At 47.5% G+C, this 16866-nt stretch overlaps 1 protein-coding gene and 1 pseudogene across 4 annotated transcripts in view; one reads left to right on the top strand and one right to left on the bottom strand.

The window, feature by feature from the left end:
- Nucleotides 1-16866, bottom strand: part of ANKS3 (ankyrin repeat and sterile alpha motif domain containing 3) — a 33583-nt gene that overhangs the window by 920 nt on the left and 15797 nt on the right. For 2 of the 3 annotated variants that reach the window (XM_081089629.1, XM_081089630.1), the window contains 9 exons: nt 16000-16135; nt 11362-11520; nt 8028-8165; nt 7437-7546; nt 5212-5388; nt 2137-2261; nt 1530-1671; nt 946-1118; nt 424-509 (listed from right to left, as the gene is read on the bottom strand). In XM_081089629.1, coding sequence (XP_080945755.1) covers nt 424-509; nt 946-1118; nt 1530-1671; nt 2137-2261; nt 5212-5388; nt 7437-7546; nt 8028-8165; nt 11362-11520; nt 16000-16135 — 1246 coding nt within the window. The remainder of the gene's footprint in view (nt 1-423; nt 510-945; nt 1119-1529; nt 1672-2136; nt 2262-5211; nt 5389-7436; nt 7547-8027; nt 8166-11361; nt 11521-15999; nt 16136-16866) is intronic. The other variant, XM_081089631.1, reaches the window with a different exon arrangement.
- Nucleotides 8633-9242, top strand: LOC308518030 (large ribosomal subunit protein eL18-like; annotated as a pseudogene). Its single transcript has one exon. The product of its transcript is annotated as a large ribosomal subunit protein eL18-like (transcript).

The raw sequence follows: 16866 nt of genomic DNA, 5'->3' as shown, positions 1-16866 counted from the left end.
TGTCAGTGCCTGTGTGACCCCCTTGTTACATCAAAACAGGTTCTGCTTGCTTACCCAAAGTGGTAACTGCTGGTCAGGGCCTGGCCCCAGGAATGAAAGCGTGGGGGGGGGGCGGGGGGGGGGTCACTGGCCTCCCATGAGGCTATGCCCGGGGGTGCACCCAGCCTGGACTTCGACTGGAGGCTGCAGAGGTCACTTGAGGTCTGGGATAGCACAGTCACAATGGCCCAAGGGCTTTGCTTCCAACCACCAGGAGGGACATTAAGGAAATGGGCTGAGGAGGGCAGGGTCTCACCCTAGAGTCTGGGATTGTGTTTGCAAGGGGACCGGGGAGTGTAAATGTGATTACCATCGAGACGTGGTAAAACCCAGCCTGAGGAGGCATCTCTGCCCAGTTCTGGCCCAGGACACTGCTCTCCTTACCAGCTGTAGGGAGGGCTGGGCCTAGGGTGACCCCCAGAGGGGACTCGTCTTGCTTCACTCGGGCTGAGAGCTCAGCCTGACAGGCTCTGCAGAACACAAGACCAAGTGCTGGTAAGGGGAAAGCCTGGCAACTGCCTTCCATGGTCCCAGAGGGCAGGGGACGGCAGACATCCCCACTTTCGAGTGTCCCCACAGCCCACCTTCCTGGGCTTGGCAAGCACCCCCGCACCCACCCACACTGACAAGCTCTCGCCCGAGTGAAGGCAGAGAGCTTGTGTAAGATATGCAGATTTTCATGGCCCTACTTCTGCCTGGTCTCCATTGTAGGGAGGAACAGCTAGAATGAAATGGGGCGGGGGGTGGGGAGTGGGGGTGGGGAATGGGGGGGGGTGGGGAGTGGGGGTGGGGAATGGGGGGGGTGGGGAATGGGGGGGCAGGCAAGGAATGACTCAGGAGGCCCTGAAAGCAAATCCTTGATTGAAGAATCTGGAGGGAACTCGATTAACTCAGGTGCCTACTCACTGTAGCTGGTCCAGGATGAGAGCAGCATCCTGGGCCAGGGCCCAGGTCTCCTGCAGCTGGGCAAGGATGTCCTTGCGGGTGCTGTCCTGCTCCAGGAGGCAACTCTCCACCACAGCCCGCAGCTCCTGCTCCTGGGACACCTGGCCCCGCATGGCCTCCACCTCCTCACAGCGCTGGAGAGGGAGAGGTGGGAGGTGGGGCTGGCAGGTGGGCCAAGGATGCAGGAGACACAGGCCCCAGGCCATGGCCGGGAACCACCCCCATCCTCTCTCTGCGCCTGTCTCTCTCCTGGAATGGGAGGCCTGTTTCTACCTTGGAGCCTCCCCTGCTTTGGGTCCCTTCCTGTGAGCCCACAGGGGTCCACGCCAGCCTCTTGTTCCCTGGCCTCACCCTCTCTCTTCTCTCCTGTGGATGTCCGCCTGACCTCCACCGAATGGCCCATACCTTTCTGGGCCTTCTTCCTGCGGGCCTGCCTGCATATCTCCCCTTCACTGTCCTCAGTGTCCTTCTCTGCAGGTGAGTGTCTCCAGACACCTCTCTTGCCATTTCCGCATGTCCCCTCCCGCCCCCTGCCTCCCACTTACTTTGTGCAGCTGGATGGCGAGCTCCTGCATCTCAGCCTCCAGCCTGTCGGCGTAGGCCAGCTCCAGGGCGTCGCTGGGGGGGCGGGCGCTGCTGTGCCAGCGGGCGATGGCGGAAGTCATCTTCCTCTTGGGTCCAAACAACCTGTCGGGGATGAGAAAAGAACCTGGATCAGCCTTTGCATGTGCCTGAAAGCTCCGCAGACCATGGTTTCCCTAGGAAAGATCCCTGAAGAGGGAGAGGAGCCAGAGGACAGAAACAAAGGGTTGTGAGAAGTGATGACCTCACTGGAGCCCCCCTGCACCTGGTCCCCTTCCCGGCCGGGCTGCTGCTGTCACTAAGGAGGAAACTAGCCAGTTGGCTCCAGGCTATGTTTGCCAACTTGGAAAGTTCTCTCAGGTGAACAGGCAGAAAGTGTCTGGGTTCCCTGAATACAGCACTGAGCCAGGCCAGCTTGAGAAGCCACAAGACTCAGGCCATGTACGTCTAAGAATGGAGAAGACAGCTGACCTCTAGAGAGGGCAACTCTCTCTCCAAATGTTGGAAAGCTGCAATGTCAGACAGTCCCAGAGACAAGGGGCATGCAGCCACAGATGGCCCTGGACTCACGTGATGCCGATTTCTTTCAGGTCGCTCTCAGTGAGGGTCAGGAAGATTCGAAGGTCCACGTCCTGTTCCTCAAACAGCTGCAGGTACTTCAGACATCCTATCTGCTCCAACAGTGTGGCAAGGTCCTAGTGGACAGAGAGGCCAGGGCAGGTTGGCAAACGGGCAGGTCACAAAGACATGGGGACAAAAAAAGGCACATGATGCAAGGTGGAGCCACTTTTCTCCTGCTGAGTGTGCATTCGTGAGGTCGCTTTTTAAAAATATATATTTTTACTAATTTCAGAGAGGAAGGAAGAGGGAGAGAGAGAAGCACTGATTAGCTGTCTCCTGCATGCCCTCCACTGGGGATAGAGTCCGCAACCTGGGCCTGTGCCCTGACCAGGAATTGAACTGTGGCCTCTTCGCTCATAGGTCAATGCTCAACCATTGAGCCACACCAGTCGGGCCGTGAGATCGCTTTTAAGGAGGAGATCTGAGCCCTACTGATCCCCCCAGCTCAGCAGTGGGACAGTGACTTGAGTGCAGGCAGAAGCCCATTCTGCCCCTCCTCCCTGTGCCCTCACAGAGTAGGGAGTCCAGGGACACTTATTTGTGTCTCTGGATCTAGTGTCTTTTCATTTCAGCTTGAAGGACACCTTTAGTGTTTCCTGAAGGACAGGTCTAACAACAAATTTTCTTAGACTTTGTTTACCTGGGGCTGCCTTAATTTCTCCTTCACTTTTGAAGGTCAGTTTTTGCTGAATATAGCATTCTTGGTTATTTTTCTTTCAGTACTTTGACGATGTCATCAGATGTCTTTCTGGTTTCCATGGTTTCTGATGGGGAAATTAGCTGTTAATCTTATTGCAAATCCTTTCGGGGTAATGAGTCATTTTTCTTCCTTCAAGATTCTCTTGTGTGTTTTTTTGACAGCTGGATTATGTTGGTCTAGGTGTGGACCTGAGTTAACTTACTTAGAGTTTATTTAGCTTCTTGGATGTGCAGATTCATGTTTCTATTAAATTTGGGGAGATTTGGCTATTTTTAAAACATTTTTTCTGCTTTCCTCTCCCTCTTCTCCTGGAACACCATATATGCATGTTGGTATATTTGATGGTGGCTCACAGGTTTCTGCTCATGTTTCTTCATTCTTCTATTTCTCAAACTGGATAATTTCAGTTGGTCTATGTCAAGTTTTCTGATTCTTCTGTGTGCTCAAATCTGCTCTTGAGCCCCTCTAGTGAAATTTTCATTTCAGTTATTATTCTTTTCAATTCCAAAATTTCTATTTAGTTCATTTTTATTTATATCACTTTCTTGATATTTTCTATTTAGATGTGGTTTCCTTAAGCTCTTGGAACATATTTTTAAAAACTTATTTAAATTCTTTGTCTAACTAACAAGTCCAATGTCTGGACTTCCTCAGGGACAGCTTCTCCTATTGCCTTTTCTTACTATTTATTAGTTATTCTTCCTTGTTCTCTGCATACATTTTTTCTGTTGAAAACTGGACATTTTCATGAGGCAGCTCTGGAGATCTAATTCTCCTCCCTCTGGGGTTTGTTGTCTGTATTCTTTCTGGTCTGTGGCTACTGAAGTCTCTACTCAGTTAGCTTGGTGATCAGCTGAGGGCTGGACAGAGATCTCCTAAACACCAAAACCAATAAATCTCCCAGTCTTTGCCCAACAGCTCTGTGTGCTTGTTGGGGCCCATGTTCAGCATCAGCCAGGCAGATGACAATGCTGGCCCAGCCTCTGCTTCCTGCTTGCTCAAAACCCAAGATCATAGGGGGTACTCTCAGGTACTCTTGGCCATACACAGCCCTGAGCACATATGTGGCCGCTTAGATTCCCAGGATAAGTCAGAGCTTTTCAAAGCTCCTATGGACATCTCCTTCCCCAGATTTTCCTTTTAAGCTTTGTGGTTAATCTTTCACCCAAGCTGTTATCCAATACCTCAGACAGCTGCAAAATCAAAACATTTCCCCGTATGATTTTCAATACACGTCCTCCAATGAGAGGATTTTCGGTGTTGAGTAGATAAGCCTGAGTCTTACTAGTATAATACAGTCTTGTAATAAGCATGTCTTCAAGGGAACCATCAGATAGTCTAGTAATGCCAATTCTTTGGAATGAAACTCCGAAAGCACTCCAGCTCTGCTCTACCCGCTCCAGTGGCTGTCACAGCTACTGTGGCATTGGAGAGTGGAAGAATTGGACTAGGGCAAGTTAAAATGCTAACAGCTCACAGTTCTCACTGAGAGTCAGTCATTTCTCTTGAATAAACACTCTCCAGGCTGCTGCAAGCCTTTAGTTTGAATCACAAGTTTCTGGGGGAAAACTGATTCTGGCCACTTTTGCCAGTTTCAATGTTGCCTTTATAGAGGAGCAAATTTTCAAAAGTTGTTACTCCATCATTTTCTTCAACCTACTTTCTGAAACAGCTTTTAAGATTCCAACAACTCTCCAATCAAGATGCATTTAAGGACTTGAGTGGTGCAGCTGCTTGCAGAAGCTGGGAATACAGGCCCTGGAGATAGCTCCCAGAGGATGGGGTGGGGCAAGGAGAAGCCAGCAAAATCATAGGCTTCTAGTGAACAGCAGAGCTGTGACTTGAACAAATAAATGGCAAGTACTCACCTGTATTTCATCTTGTATCACCCATGCCCACTGAGGGCAAGAGAACTCGATAAACACACATTAGACAGTTGAGCTGTTATGTCACACTGTAAACCCCAAGATACTGCTTAGCCAGAGGGACCCATAATGAGGAAGGCAGAAACAGCAATTTTCATTACGTACATACTATGTGCCACTTTGTCTCTGCAACTCCTGAAAGCTCAGGGGGGCTGAGTCAAGTATGGAAATGAGCATGGTAACCAAAGGGAGAGACAGATCTCTCCTAAGGAAAGGGACAGGTATAAACCCTCCCACCAGCACCTCTGACCTTAGGAATCCTCTTAGCCCAAGAAGCTTTACAGGTCATTTGGGGAAGAGCCACCACACTCTCTTAACAGTGGTTGGCCCACTGTAAGCACACAATAAATACCTCACAAATCACAAAGAGTGTAACCACCAGTTTCACAAAGGTTTTACCTGGGGTCCTGAATAGGGGAACCTCTCAGTCTGGGGGGTAGATCCTGGGGAACAGGCCGCCCCGGAAGTCCCAGTGCTGGGAGGCCATTGGCTGTCACTGTTGCTGTAGCGATTCTTGGTCTTCATATAACTTTTAGTTTGCTTGCGAGCTGAGCTTTCACGTGCATTATCTGAATCCTGTGGCAAGAGGTATGTGTGTTTAACACTGAAAGACTAATCATCAGGGAAACACAAATTAAAACCACAATGAGCTATCACCTCACACCTGTCAGAAAGGCTATCATCAATAAGCCAATAAAGAACGTTGGTGAGTAAGTGGAGAAAAAGGAACCCTCAGACACTATTGGTGGGATTGTAAATTGGTGCAGCCAATATGGAAATTTCTAAAAAAATTAAAAATAGCGCTGCCATATGCTATAGCAATTCCCTGTTCTAAGTATTTATCTGCAGAAAAAAACCCTAATTCGAAAATATATATGCACTCCTATATTCACTGCAGAATTACTAATAAATAGCTGAGATATGGAAGCAACCTAGGTATTCAACAGATGAATAGTTAAAAAAGATGTGGTACATATATACAATGGAATGTTACTCAGCAATAAAAAAGAATAAAATCTACCTGGCCGGTATGGCTCAGTTGGTTGAGCATCATCCCATGTACCAAGAGGTCACCAGTTCGATTCCCGGTCAGGGCGCATGCCCTGGTTGTGGGCTTGATTCCCAGTAGGGGCCATGTGGGAAGCAGCCAATCAATGTTCCTCTTTCATAGATGTTTCTATCTCTCCCTCTCCTTTCCTCTCTCTCTAAAAAGAAAAACATATTTTAAAAAATAAAAAAAGAATGAAATCTTGCTATTGGTAACAATATGGATGGACCTAGAGCAGCGGTTCTCAACCTGTGGGTAGCGACCCCTTTGGTGGTCGAACGACCCTTTCACGGGGGTCGCCTAAGACCATCCTGCATATCAGATATTTACATTACGATTCATAACAGTAGCAACATTACAGTTATGAAGTAGCAACAAAAATAATTTTATGGTTGGGTCACACATGAGCAACTGTATTTAAAGGGCCAGAAGGCTGCCCTAACCGGTTTGGCTCAGTGGATAGAGCATCGGCCTGTGGACTCAAGGGTCCCAGGTTTGATTCTGGTCAAGGGCATGTACCTTGGTTGCAGGCACATCCCCAGTAGGGAGTGTGCAGGAGGCAGCTGATCGATGTTTCTCTCATCGATGTTTCTAACTTTCTATACCTCTCCCTTCCTCTCTGTAAAAAAAAAATCAATAAAATATTTAAAATAAAATAAAATAAAGGGCCAGAAGGTTGAGAACCACTGACCTAGAGGATATTATGCTAAGTAAAGTAAGTCAGAGAAAGACATATCATATGATTTCACTTAATACATAACTCCAAAAACAAACAAAACAGAACTACAGATTTTAGAGAACAAGCTAATGGTTACCAAAGGGGAGAGGGGTGGGGAAATGGAAATAAAAATAAAGGCCCTGGTCTGGTGCGGCTCAGTGGTTAGGAGTGTTGGCCCGAACACCGAAAGGCAGAAAGTTCGATTTCTGGTCAAGGGCACATACCTGGGTTACAGGTTTGGTCCCTGGCCCAAGTTGGAGTGCATGTGAGAGGCAACCAATTGATGTGTCTCTCTCACATCAATGTTTCTCTCCCCCATCTCTCCCTCCCACACTCTATAAAAATCAATGGAAAAAATATATCCTTGGGTGAGGATTAAAAGAAAAAATGGGTGGAGGAAGAGTGCATGAGCTTTGGGGTCATCTAGAGCTGGGTTCATATCCCAGCTCTGTTACTAAGTAGTTGTGGAACCTTGGACAAATCCCTTACAGAAAAATAGAACCACAACAGAATTGCTCAAAAAATAAAGTAACATTGAAAGTCTTGCAGCTGACGTGGCTGCATCCAAACTGCTCTCTGCCCCATGATTCCAGCTTCTACTCTCAATCTGGGCCACTTCCCTCACAATGGAGGTAAGATTTGAAACTCCCCCACCTGCCACACAGAGGCTTCCACTGAGGTCACCCAATCCCAGGTGGTTCTAGAGGGTGGCCCTGAACCTTGTATGTCCTAACACAGCACAGACATGCATTAAGTCCTTGTTATGAGCCTTGCCCGTCTCAAATGAACTGTTAGCCTCCCCCATGACACCAAAACAGGGGAAGGAGATGAGAGGTAAGGAATAAGGAGAGGCCTCACCTCATTGCTCTCCAAAGAGGCCTCGCTGCTGACTCCCGGGGCTCTCGCCAGGCCCTCGCTGCTGCTGCTGCTCCGCACAGCCCCAAGGTGGGCACAGAAGGCCTGCTCTTCTGCCAACAGTGAAGACAAGGACGCCTGACTATAGGTCGCGCACACAGTGACTCCCCAGAGCCTGAGCTGTTTCATCCACAGCCCTCATCAACTCCCTAGTTTACTGTGTTTCATGCTGACTGCCTGGCCGACCCCTCCCCTCTACACACACGGACAGCGTTTTTGTCTGTTCTGTTCACTGGTAAACCCAAGCATTTAGAACAATGATTGGCACACAGGGCACTCAGTAAACAGCGGCTGAATGGACGATACATGTATTATAGCAAAGACATTCCCTTTGGGCTCACCAATCAAGAAGCTAAACCTGTCGGGAACAACTCCCCCAGACCCTGCACACAGGCACAGGCACTGGCTGGAAGCTGCTTCTCTCTGGGCCATGCCCAGAGCCAGGGAGGAAAGTCTTTCTGTCTTTCACCCTCTCCTTCTCTACCAGACAGACTCATCACAGCACGCAAGGGTGGGGAGGGGTGGCACACATACCCCGGCTACTGCTGCTGCTGCTCTCCACGTCCCGGTCGTTGATGGGGGAAGTCACATCCCGGTAGCAGAAGCCCCTTCCCTCCAGGGGGTTCTCATCACTACTGTTGAAGGTGACATAGCCCCGTGGAGGCACCTGCTCTGTGAACAGAATGGGGCGCATAAACCCACACGCACAAAAGGGAAAACAAGTACCTTCTTCCCAACGTGACCACCTCCCCAGAGGGACCTCAGCATAAGGGCAGACCAGGATCTAGGCAGGCAGGAAGGAAAATCGTATCTTCCTGGTCATGACCTCATCCACCCGCCACAGTAACCTGGACATAATGCCATGTGCAGTTTGCAGGCGAGGAGGCAGGCTGCGAGGAGCTGAGAGGCAATCCTGTGTCCCACAGCAAGTGCATGGTGGAGTCAAAGCCCTGGTCGAGCCTGGTGCCCTCTCCCACACTATGCTATTTCTTTTCCAAATGAAAAAGAGCCGAAACCGGTTTGGCTCAGTGGATGGAGCGTCGGCCTGCGGACTGAAGGGTCCCAGGTTCGATTCCGGTCAAGGGCATGTACCTGGGTTGTGGGCACATCCCCAGTGGGAGATGTGCAGGAGGCAGCTGATCGATGTTTCTCTCTCATCGATGTTTCTAACTCTCTATCTCTCTCCCTTCCTCTCTGTAAAAAATCAATAAAATATATTTTAAAAAAAAAAAGAAAAGAAAAAGAAGGAAATGGGTCATCATGGGAGTCGACATCTGCCACAACATCAACAAAGACTGAAAGGTTCGGCACAAGGAGCCCAAGATCCAGGACATCTTCCTAAGGCTGTTGGCCAAGCTATACAGGTTTTTGGCCAGACAAACCAACTCCACCTTCAGCCAGGTGGTGCTGAAGAGGTTGTTCGAGTCGCAACAATAGGCCTCCTCTGTCCCTTTCCCGGATGGTCCGGAAGTTGAAGCTTCCAGCCTGGAAGGTGCCCAGACTGGAGGTGTGTGCACTCAGTGTGAGCAGCGCTGCTGCAGCCGCATCCTTAAGGCCAGGGGCAAGATCCTCACCTTCGACCAGCTGGCCCTGGATTCCTCCAAGGGCTGTGGCCCTGTCTTGCTCTCTTATGCATGCAAGTGCCTCGGAGTGTACAGGCATTTCAACAAGGCCCCAGGAATCCCTCACAGCCACACCAAACCCGACATGCGATTCAAGGGCCGAAAGTTCAAATGTGCAAGAGGCTGACAGGTTAGCTGCAGCTACAAAAAAAATAACTGCAAATCCTATCTTGTAATTAAGAAGATTTTGGATGCAAAAAAAAAAAAAAAAAAAAGAGCCGAACCGGTTTGGCTCAGTGGATAGAGCGTCAGCCTGCGGACTGAAGGGTCCCAGGTTTGATTCCGGTCAAGGGCATGTACCTTGGTTGCGGGCACAACCCCACTGGGGGGCGTGCAGGAGGCAGCTGATCGATCTCTCTCATCGATGTTTCTAACTCTCTATCCCTCTCCCTTCTTCTCTGTGGAAAATCAATAAAATATATATTTAAAAAAAAAAGAGAGAGTAGGAAATGGTAAGCTGTGTTTACAGACTCCTGAGCCAAGGAAAAAGTGTACCTTTTAGCTGGAAGCATCTAATCTCACATGCAGCCTTTATGGTCCCTGGCATCTAAGGGGCACAGGCATCTAAGGGTTTTTTCCCTCTTCGGGTCAGTCAACCCCAGTCAAAAATAGATCTGGCTAAGCAGGAAGGTTGGAGGCCCCAGGCTAAAAATTAACTATAGTAACACCAAATTATACAACCTCTGGACGGATCTGCCTGCAGGAAAACAAGGAGAAAAGGCAGAACACAAACCACAGAGGTCCATTCCCATTTTGCCTGCCCCTTGCCCACAGAAAGTACATTTATTTGCATAAAACAGACCGGCTAACAAAGCCTTTATACCTTTTTGTAGTTATCAACGCTTTTTAAAATCTGCACATTATTTTAAAATGTTCTTTAATTGTTGGCAAAGCCTACATGTACTGATAAAAAATGTAAATATCACAAGTTGTGAGAAGAAAACTCGCCTGAAATGCCACAATCAAGTCAACTATCATCATTATTTTGATGAACATTCTTCCAGCCTTCTCTGTGGGTGCATAAAAAGAATAGTGTACAAATGGACTTCAGCCATGGATTATTTTGATAACCTGAAAGAATTCCATTTAATAAAAGCACCTGTCGTATAGCTACACAGATTAATTACACCCCACCTCCAGGGAAGGCGCGCGCTTCCCATGCCCCTACCACATCTCAGGGTGGGACAGGTGGCAGGGACTCCTCACAAAGGAACAGACTCTGCCACTCAAACTAAAACAAGTGGGCCAACTGTCCCAGCGCCATGTGCTTATAAGCACACCGGACAGGAAGGGTATGAACTGCCCTCATCCAGCACAAGGAGCTTGCCAGCAGCTGGGGGAGGGCCTTTCCCTGTGGCCAGTCAGCCCACCCCCCAAGGACAACAGGAGAAGGCAGGCCTCCAGTTCCCAACCTAGGACTCCTTCCAAGCGTCTTATAAGGAAAAGTTACTAACATACTCCTGACTGAAATATGCTCTCCTCTGACTGGGAAAGTTGGTTTCTTCCAAGCTCAAGAGGGGTGTCTGTTCATGAGGAGGACCCACCTACCCAGCCCACAAGACCAGCACTTGGCCTGGCCACTGATGGGTGACAGACATCAATGGAAGATGTAACTTGTACATAAGTATGATCACTTGGTCAGGCCAGTGAGCATAAAACCCAACTTGCTCCAAGAACTATTGGCGCCTCCCGCACTCCCCAAGGGCACTGCACTCAACATTTAGGAACTGACAATTGGAGAATAAACTCGGGAGGTCTGGAAACTTGGGGTCTAGGATTCCAGCCCACTAAGTGCATCACATAACAATTCTCAGAAGGGTCTGAGCATCAATCCATCACCTGAGAAAAGAGCAAGAGAGAGTCCTTGGCCTGGCCCAGAGGCACATCCATCTCCAGCCACAAATGTGTTAAGTAACAAACCAGGTGCTGTAGCCAGAGACCGGAAGTGGGACTCAAGTGGCACCCTGTTCCTGCACTAGCTGATGAATCAAATCTGAGCATAGTGACATTTCTGCTGCTGTTATTTGTAATTTTAACCCATGAAAAGAAAACTCAAAGGATGAACACAAACCCAAGAGCTAGCCATTGACTAATATATTTCTATCACTGTCGTCAATTTGGAATCTTTGAGCTGCTGCTCCAACCCAGTGGCCCACATTTCAGAAACCTGAGAGTTGTGCCTTTTCATCCAGACAGAATGCGTGAACGAAGTATCAAAAAGCCATCAGGAAACACGGAATGCTCACCATAGCAGGACGGCTGGATCTTGCCTCCAAGTCCAATGGCTGTGATCCTCGCCAAGGCCCGAGGCCCCTCATGGATGCTGAGGCCCTTCTTCCGACAGGGCCTCTGTCTCTGAGGAGCAGGGCAGGATTCATCTGAAGAGCTGAGATCTTCATATTTTTCTGTGGGTCAAACACAAAAGTTAAGACAATTGTCCAGTCTGTCCAGTGAGGCTCAGTTGGTTGAGCGTCATCCCAATCACCAAAAGGTCGCCAATTCAATTCCCAGTCAGGGCACACTCCCAGGTATGGTTCGATACCCTGTCAGGGTGCATGCAGGAGGCAGCTGATCGATGTTTCTCTCTCACATAACTGTTTCTCTCCCTCTCTCTTCCTTTCTCGCTAAAATAAAAAAATATATATTTTAAAAAATTTTGTCCAGCGAGGGACCAATTTACTAATTTTCATAGTAAACTGAAAGACAATCACCATAACTGTTTTTCTTAAATCAAGAAGCAGAAAAGTTTCCCAGGACTTCATGTGTAAGAAATGCCACAACGGGATTTACGGTCAAGATGGTGGAGAATGCTGAATGTCAACTATAATTGAACATTTTTTAAAATTTTTTAAAAAGATAATTTTTTTAAATGCCATAATGGGCCAGTCCACTGCTCAGATGGGCTAGGGGGACATTTGGGGGAGCAGCAAACTTGCTGAGTATGAGCTGAACTGAAAGCATCTGTCATGAGGGGGAGTCTCGTTCTTATTTCTTTCTTTTTTTAAAAAATATATTTTATTGATTTTTTACAGAGAGGAAGGGAGAGAGATAGTTAGAAACATCGATGAGAGAGAAACATCGATCAGCTGCCTCCTGCACATCTCCTACTGGGGATGTGCCCGCAACCCAGGTACATGCCCTTGACCGGAATCGAACCTGGGACCTTTCAGTCCGCAGGCCGACGCTCTATCCACTGAGCCAAACCGGTTCCGGCATGTTCTTATTTCTTATACCTCTCACTGTCTGGGTTTGAAGAATTTTTTGTAACAAGCATGTATTACGTTTACAATCGGAAATAAATTTTGTTCTAAGTTGAAGAGATTAATATCTGTTCATAAACATTCGGAGCATCGTGACTTCTTAGCAATTTTATATTGTCAATCTCGGTAACTTCTTAGGAAACCAGCTGTGTGTGCTGTTTTAGGAAGCATTTCAAATTGCCACTCATCTGAGCTTAAATGTTGAGCGTACCCCACAGACATTACTGCTTTATTGCTGCTCACAGTTCCCTGTATTTCATCACACCTAAAGGCACAATTCATGGATCTACTGGTATCAGGCTCCCACCTGATACGATCTATTCGGAGTTGATAAGCTGGGGTGGAGATGTGGAGAAGTCGCTGATTACCACTGTACTCGTGTGAGCTGGTGTTTGTTACAAAACAATCCTGAGGCCAGGAAGAGAGCTGGGCAGAGCCAGACCCTGGAAAGGGGCAGGTTCCCTCAGATGTGACCTGAGAGCTCAACTCTCAGAGACTGCCTGGCAAGTCAGGGAGTTACTGACCCTGGTTCCAAACTCGGGCCAGTGACTCAAGTGAACCACTCCCACCGTTCCCTTTTCAACTCACTGGGAGACCATGGTCACGCCCAAGCAGAACATGGAATCACAAAAGTAAGTGTACATGGGAGGGGAACCAAGGAAAAGGCAGCTCCGTGAATCTAAACCTCCCAACACGCACTCTCAGACCTGCACACGTCAGCGGGAACCACAGCGAGAATCTCACAAATCCCACACCTTCAACGTGACCTAGATGGCAGAGAGCGCTGCAAACTTCAAAGTTCCTGCTGCTGCAAGGAGCAGGCAAGTGACCCTTTCCAGCAAAAAAGAACCGACTTACTCACCTCTGTTCTCTGTGGGCAGCGCAGACCTAGGAAAAGCCACACAGAGGAGAGATGACGGGGAGGACAAAGTCCATTCTGTGGGCAAAAATACTGAAAAAGAATCCTGGTGGAGTGGAGCATGACCCGGGGAAGTGACCTAAGAATGCACATGGGGCCTGAGGAACAGTCAGAGGAGCAGCAGGCCTTTTGTGGGGGAGACCTCTGAAAACTGGGTAGTGAAGAGAAAAGCAACCAGGGCAAGTTCAGGATCTGGCAAAACAAAATAATATCCAAGGACACATAATGCTGGGTCCAACCACATCCCACTCCAAAAAGAGGCCACCAGTAAGAAGACTGGCCTTGGCACTGGGAGAAGGCGGCTCCCGGACCAGGACTCACACACTAGCCAGGCCACTGAGCTCTGTCCGTGAAATGCAGACGCACCAGCGATCTTCGCCGACACACCAATACCACAGGGAGCACATAAACACAGGACTCAAACACACAGCAAGTAAAAACATTCCTTCCCTCTCTCCAAAACTCCGCCGAGGAGTAGGCAGAAAAACTGTGACATGACACTCTGAACTATACATCCTTCCACAGCACCTGAGGACAGGAAAAAGCACCCTGAATCCAAAATCCAAAATTCGAAACTGAGAGCAAAAAGGCAGTATTATTTATGAATGAGTAGCCATACAAAACACTAAATAAAATAACAGCAAACAGAATCCAACACCACATGAGGAAAATAATACGCCAACTAGGATTTATGCCAAGAATATAAACTTGGTTCATTATTAGGAAATTCATTAATAGAATACATGTTAATAGATCTAAGGAGAAAACTCACAAACATCTCCATAGATGTTGAAAAAGCCTTTGACAAAATTCAACACTTATTTCTGTAGAAAACACTCAAGGAAATGACAGATAGTTTAATATTAAAAAAATATGCACATCTAAAGGAGGGGAAATGGGGGACATCTGTAATACTGCCAACAATAAATAAATTTTGAAAAATACACACACACACACACAGAGCCCTGGCCAACGTGGCTCAGTTGGTTGAGTGCTGTTCCATGTACCAAGAGGTCATCAGTTCCATTCCCAGTCAGGGCACATGCCTGGGTTGCTAGCTCGATCCCAAGTAGGGGGTGTGTAGAGGCAGCCAATTAATGTTTCTCTCTCATATCGATATTTCTCTTTCTCTCTCCCTCTCCCTTCCTCTCTCTCTAAAAATCAAACACACAAGCATACACACACACCCCTTACTCTTAAGTCAGCATCTTACTTAATGTGGCATTTTTGCTAAGGTCAGGACTCAGTAACTGTCCACTGTCTCCACGTTGTACTAGAAGTATTAGCCAATGAAACTAAACAAACAAAATCAGAGGTATAACAATCAGAAAGAAAATAAATCTACTCTATTTGCAGATTATATGGGAATATACCTGGAAAACCCTACAGAATCAATAAATAAAACTAACTCAAACAATGAAATAACTGAGTAAGGCAGCAGAATATAAAAATTGTATACAGACATCAATAGCCTTCATATTCACAGACAATAAGCAGTTAGAGGATATGATGGTAGTGGATCCCCATTTACAATAGCAACAAAGTAAACCACACACTTAGGAATATACTTAAATTATATGCAAAACATAACGAGGAAAAATTTCGCACCCTCTGTAAGACACAAAAGTATACTTGAACAAAAAGCACACTCCTTTTGTTAGATGGGATGCCTCAACATAAAGGGATAGTTAATTTATAAATCTGCCAAAATCTCAATGTCAACATGCTGTTTTTAAGGAGCTAGGCAAGCTGATACTCAAGTTCACACACATACACACAAAATGAAACCATGTCAGTACTAGAAGAAAACATGGATGAATTCTTGTACAACTAGGGCACAGGGAAAGATTTTTTTTTTTAAATCCTCATCCGAGGATATTTTTACCATTGATCTTCTTAAAAATATATATTTTTTATTGATTTCAGAGAGGAAGGGAGAGGGAGAGAGAGATATATATCAATGATGAGCTGCCTCCTGCACGCCCCATACCAGGAATCGAACCCACAACTCAGGCATGTGCCCTGACCGGGAATCAAACATGACTTCCTAGTTCATAGGCAGATGCTCAACCACTGAGCCATGCTGGCTGGGCTCCACTGATCTTTAGAGAGAGAGTGAAAGGAAGGGAGAAGGGGTAGAGAGAGAGAGAGAAGCATCAGTGTGAGAGATACATCAATTGGTTGCCTCGTGAACATGCCCTAACCAGGGGGGCCAGGATGGAATATACAACCAAGGTACATGCCCTTGACCAGGATTCGAATCTGAGACTCTTTGTTGCTTGGGCCAACACTCTAACCACTGAGCCCACTGTCCAGGGCAGAGAAAGATTTTTATAACTCAAAATCCAGAGGATAGAAGATTGATGTATTTGACTATGTAAAATTAAAACATTTTGCACAGCAACAAACACCATAAAAAAATCAAGAAACAAGAACCAGAAGCCAGTCCCCTTGTGAGGCTGCCCTCCTCCATCTGGGTGGGCATCACAAGTCCACATCCTGGATACCCGAATTCAGCCTGGTGGGTATACCTCTACACCCTAACTAACTAGTCCTTAGACAAGCAGCCCTCAACTCTGACTGCAAAATGGAGTCGTCAGGGGAGGCAGAGCAGAGGTCTGGCAAGGATGCAGGAGCCAAATCTCTTAGTAGGTGAGAGCAGGGGGAGGGACACCAGGAAAGAGTGAGGCCACAGATACAGGTACCTGGGCTCCGATAGAGGCTCTTGGGCAGAGAAAGTGAGTGAGCATCGATCAACCCCACTATCTTCATGTGTCCATACTGCTTGGCCAGCATTCGGGCTGTGGCTCCACTGTGGTCTCTCGTGTCCACTTTGACTCCCTATGAAAATGGTAAAAGAACAAGAGTTAGGAACCTCCCCTGCACAGCACCCTCACTTCCAGGGCTGTGGACCCAGGATGAGAGGTGCAATGGCGTCTTCTCACCATCTTGGAAAGGTCTGCACCAGGGTCCTCTACAACCTCACAACGTGGGGAGAAAAGGCAAGGGCCTGTGTGGTCTCACTCTCAATGCTGAAAGTCGGGGTACAGTGAGGGGCTTGCTGGCTTGTCAAATAAGACATTAACCCAACCTCTCACAGCTGAGGCAGCTCTCCAGGCTCATCGCCTTTTGGCTTTCAGCCGCCGTGGGGCAGGCAGACAGTTAAAGAAGAGAGGCGATCAGGTGCTCTGGGCGAGGATACACTCAGGCTGCTGTGAGCGAGAGCCCGCCTTCACCCTTTGCACCGGGCATGTGTCCACCTCGCTTCATTCTCTTCACACAGAAAATTGGAGACAACAGATTTGGTAAAGAAGCAGCCTTTAAAAGCATAATCAAAATAAGAGCCCCACTCTTCTGAAACAGAATTTGGTAACTTTTATCCTAAGCCCTAAAAAGTACTTATTCTATACAGCACTGTAATTACACTTCTGTGACTCTAAACTAAGGAAATAGCCCCAAATACAGAGAAAGCTTTTACGCACAAAGATGTTTAGCATAACATATTTGCGATAACGAAAACCCAGAGACAACTTTAATGCTCAGAGATGGAGAGTTCACTATGTTACCGTCAT

Source organism: Myotis nattereri, assembly GCF_964212035.1.
Source record: "Myotis nattereri genome assembly, chromosome: 4".
In the NCBI taxonomy this organism is placed as follows: domain Eukaryota; kingdom Metazoa; phylum Chordata; class Mammalia; order Chiroptera; family Vespertilionidae; genus Myotis; species Myotis nattereri.
This window is presented reverse-complemented; position numbering and strand designations above follow the sequence as displayed.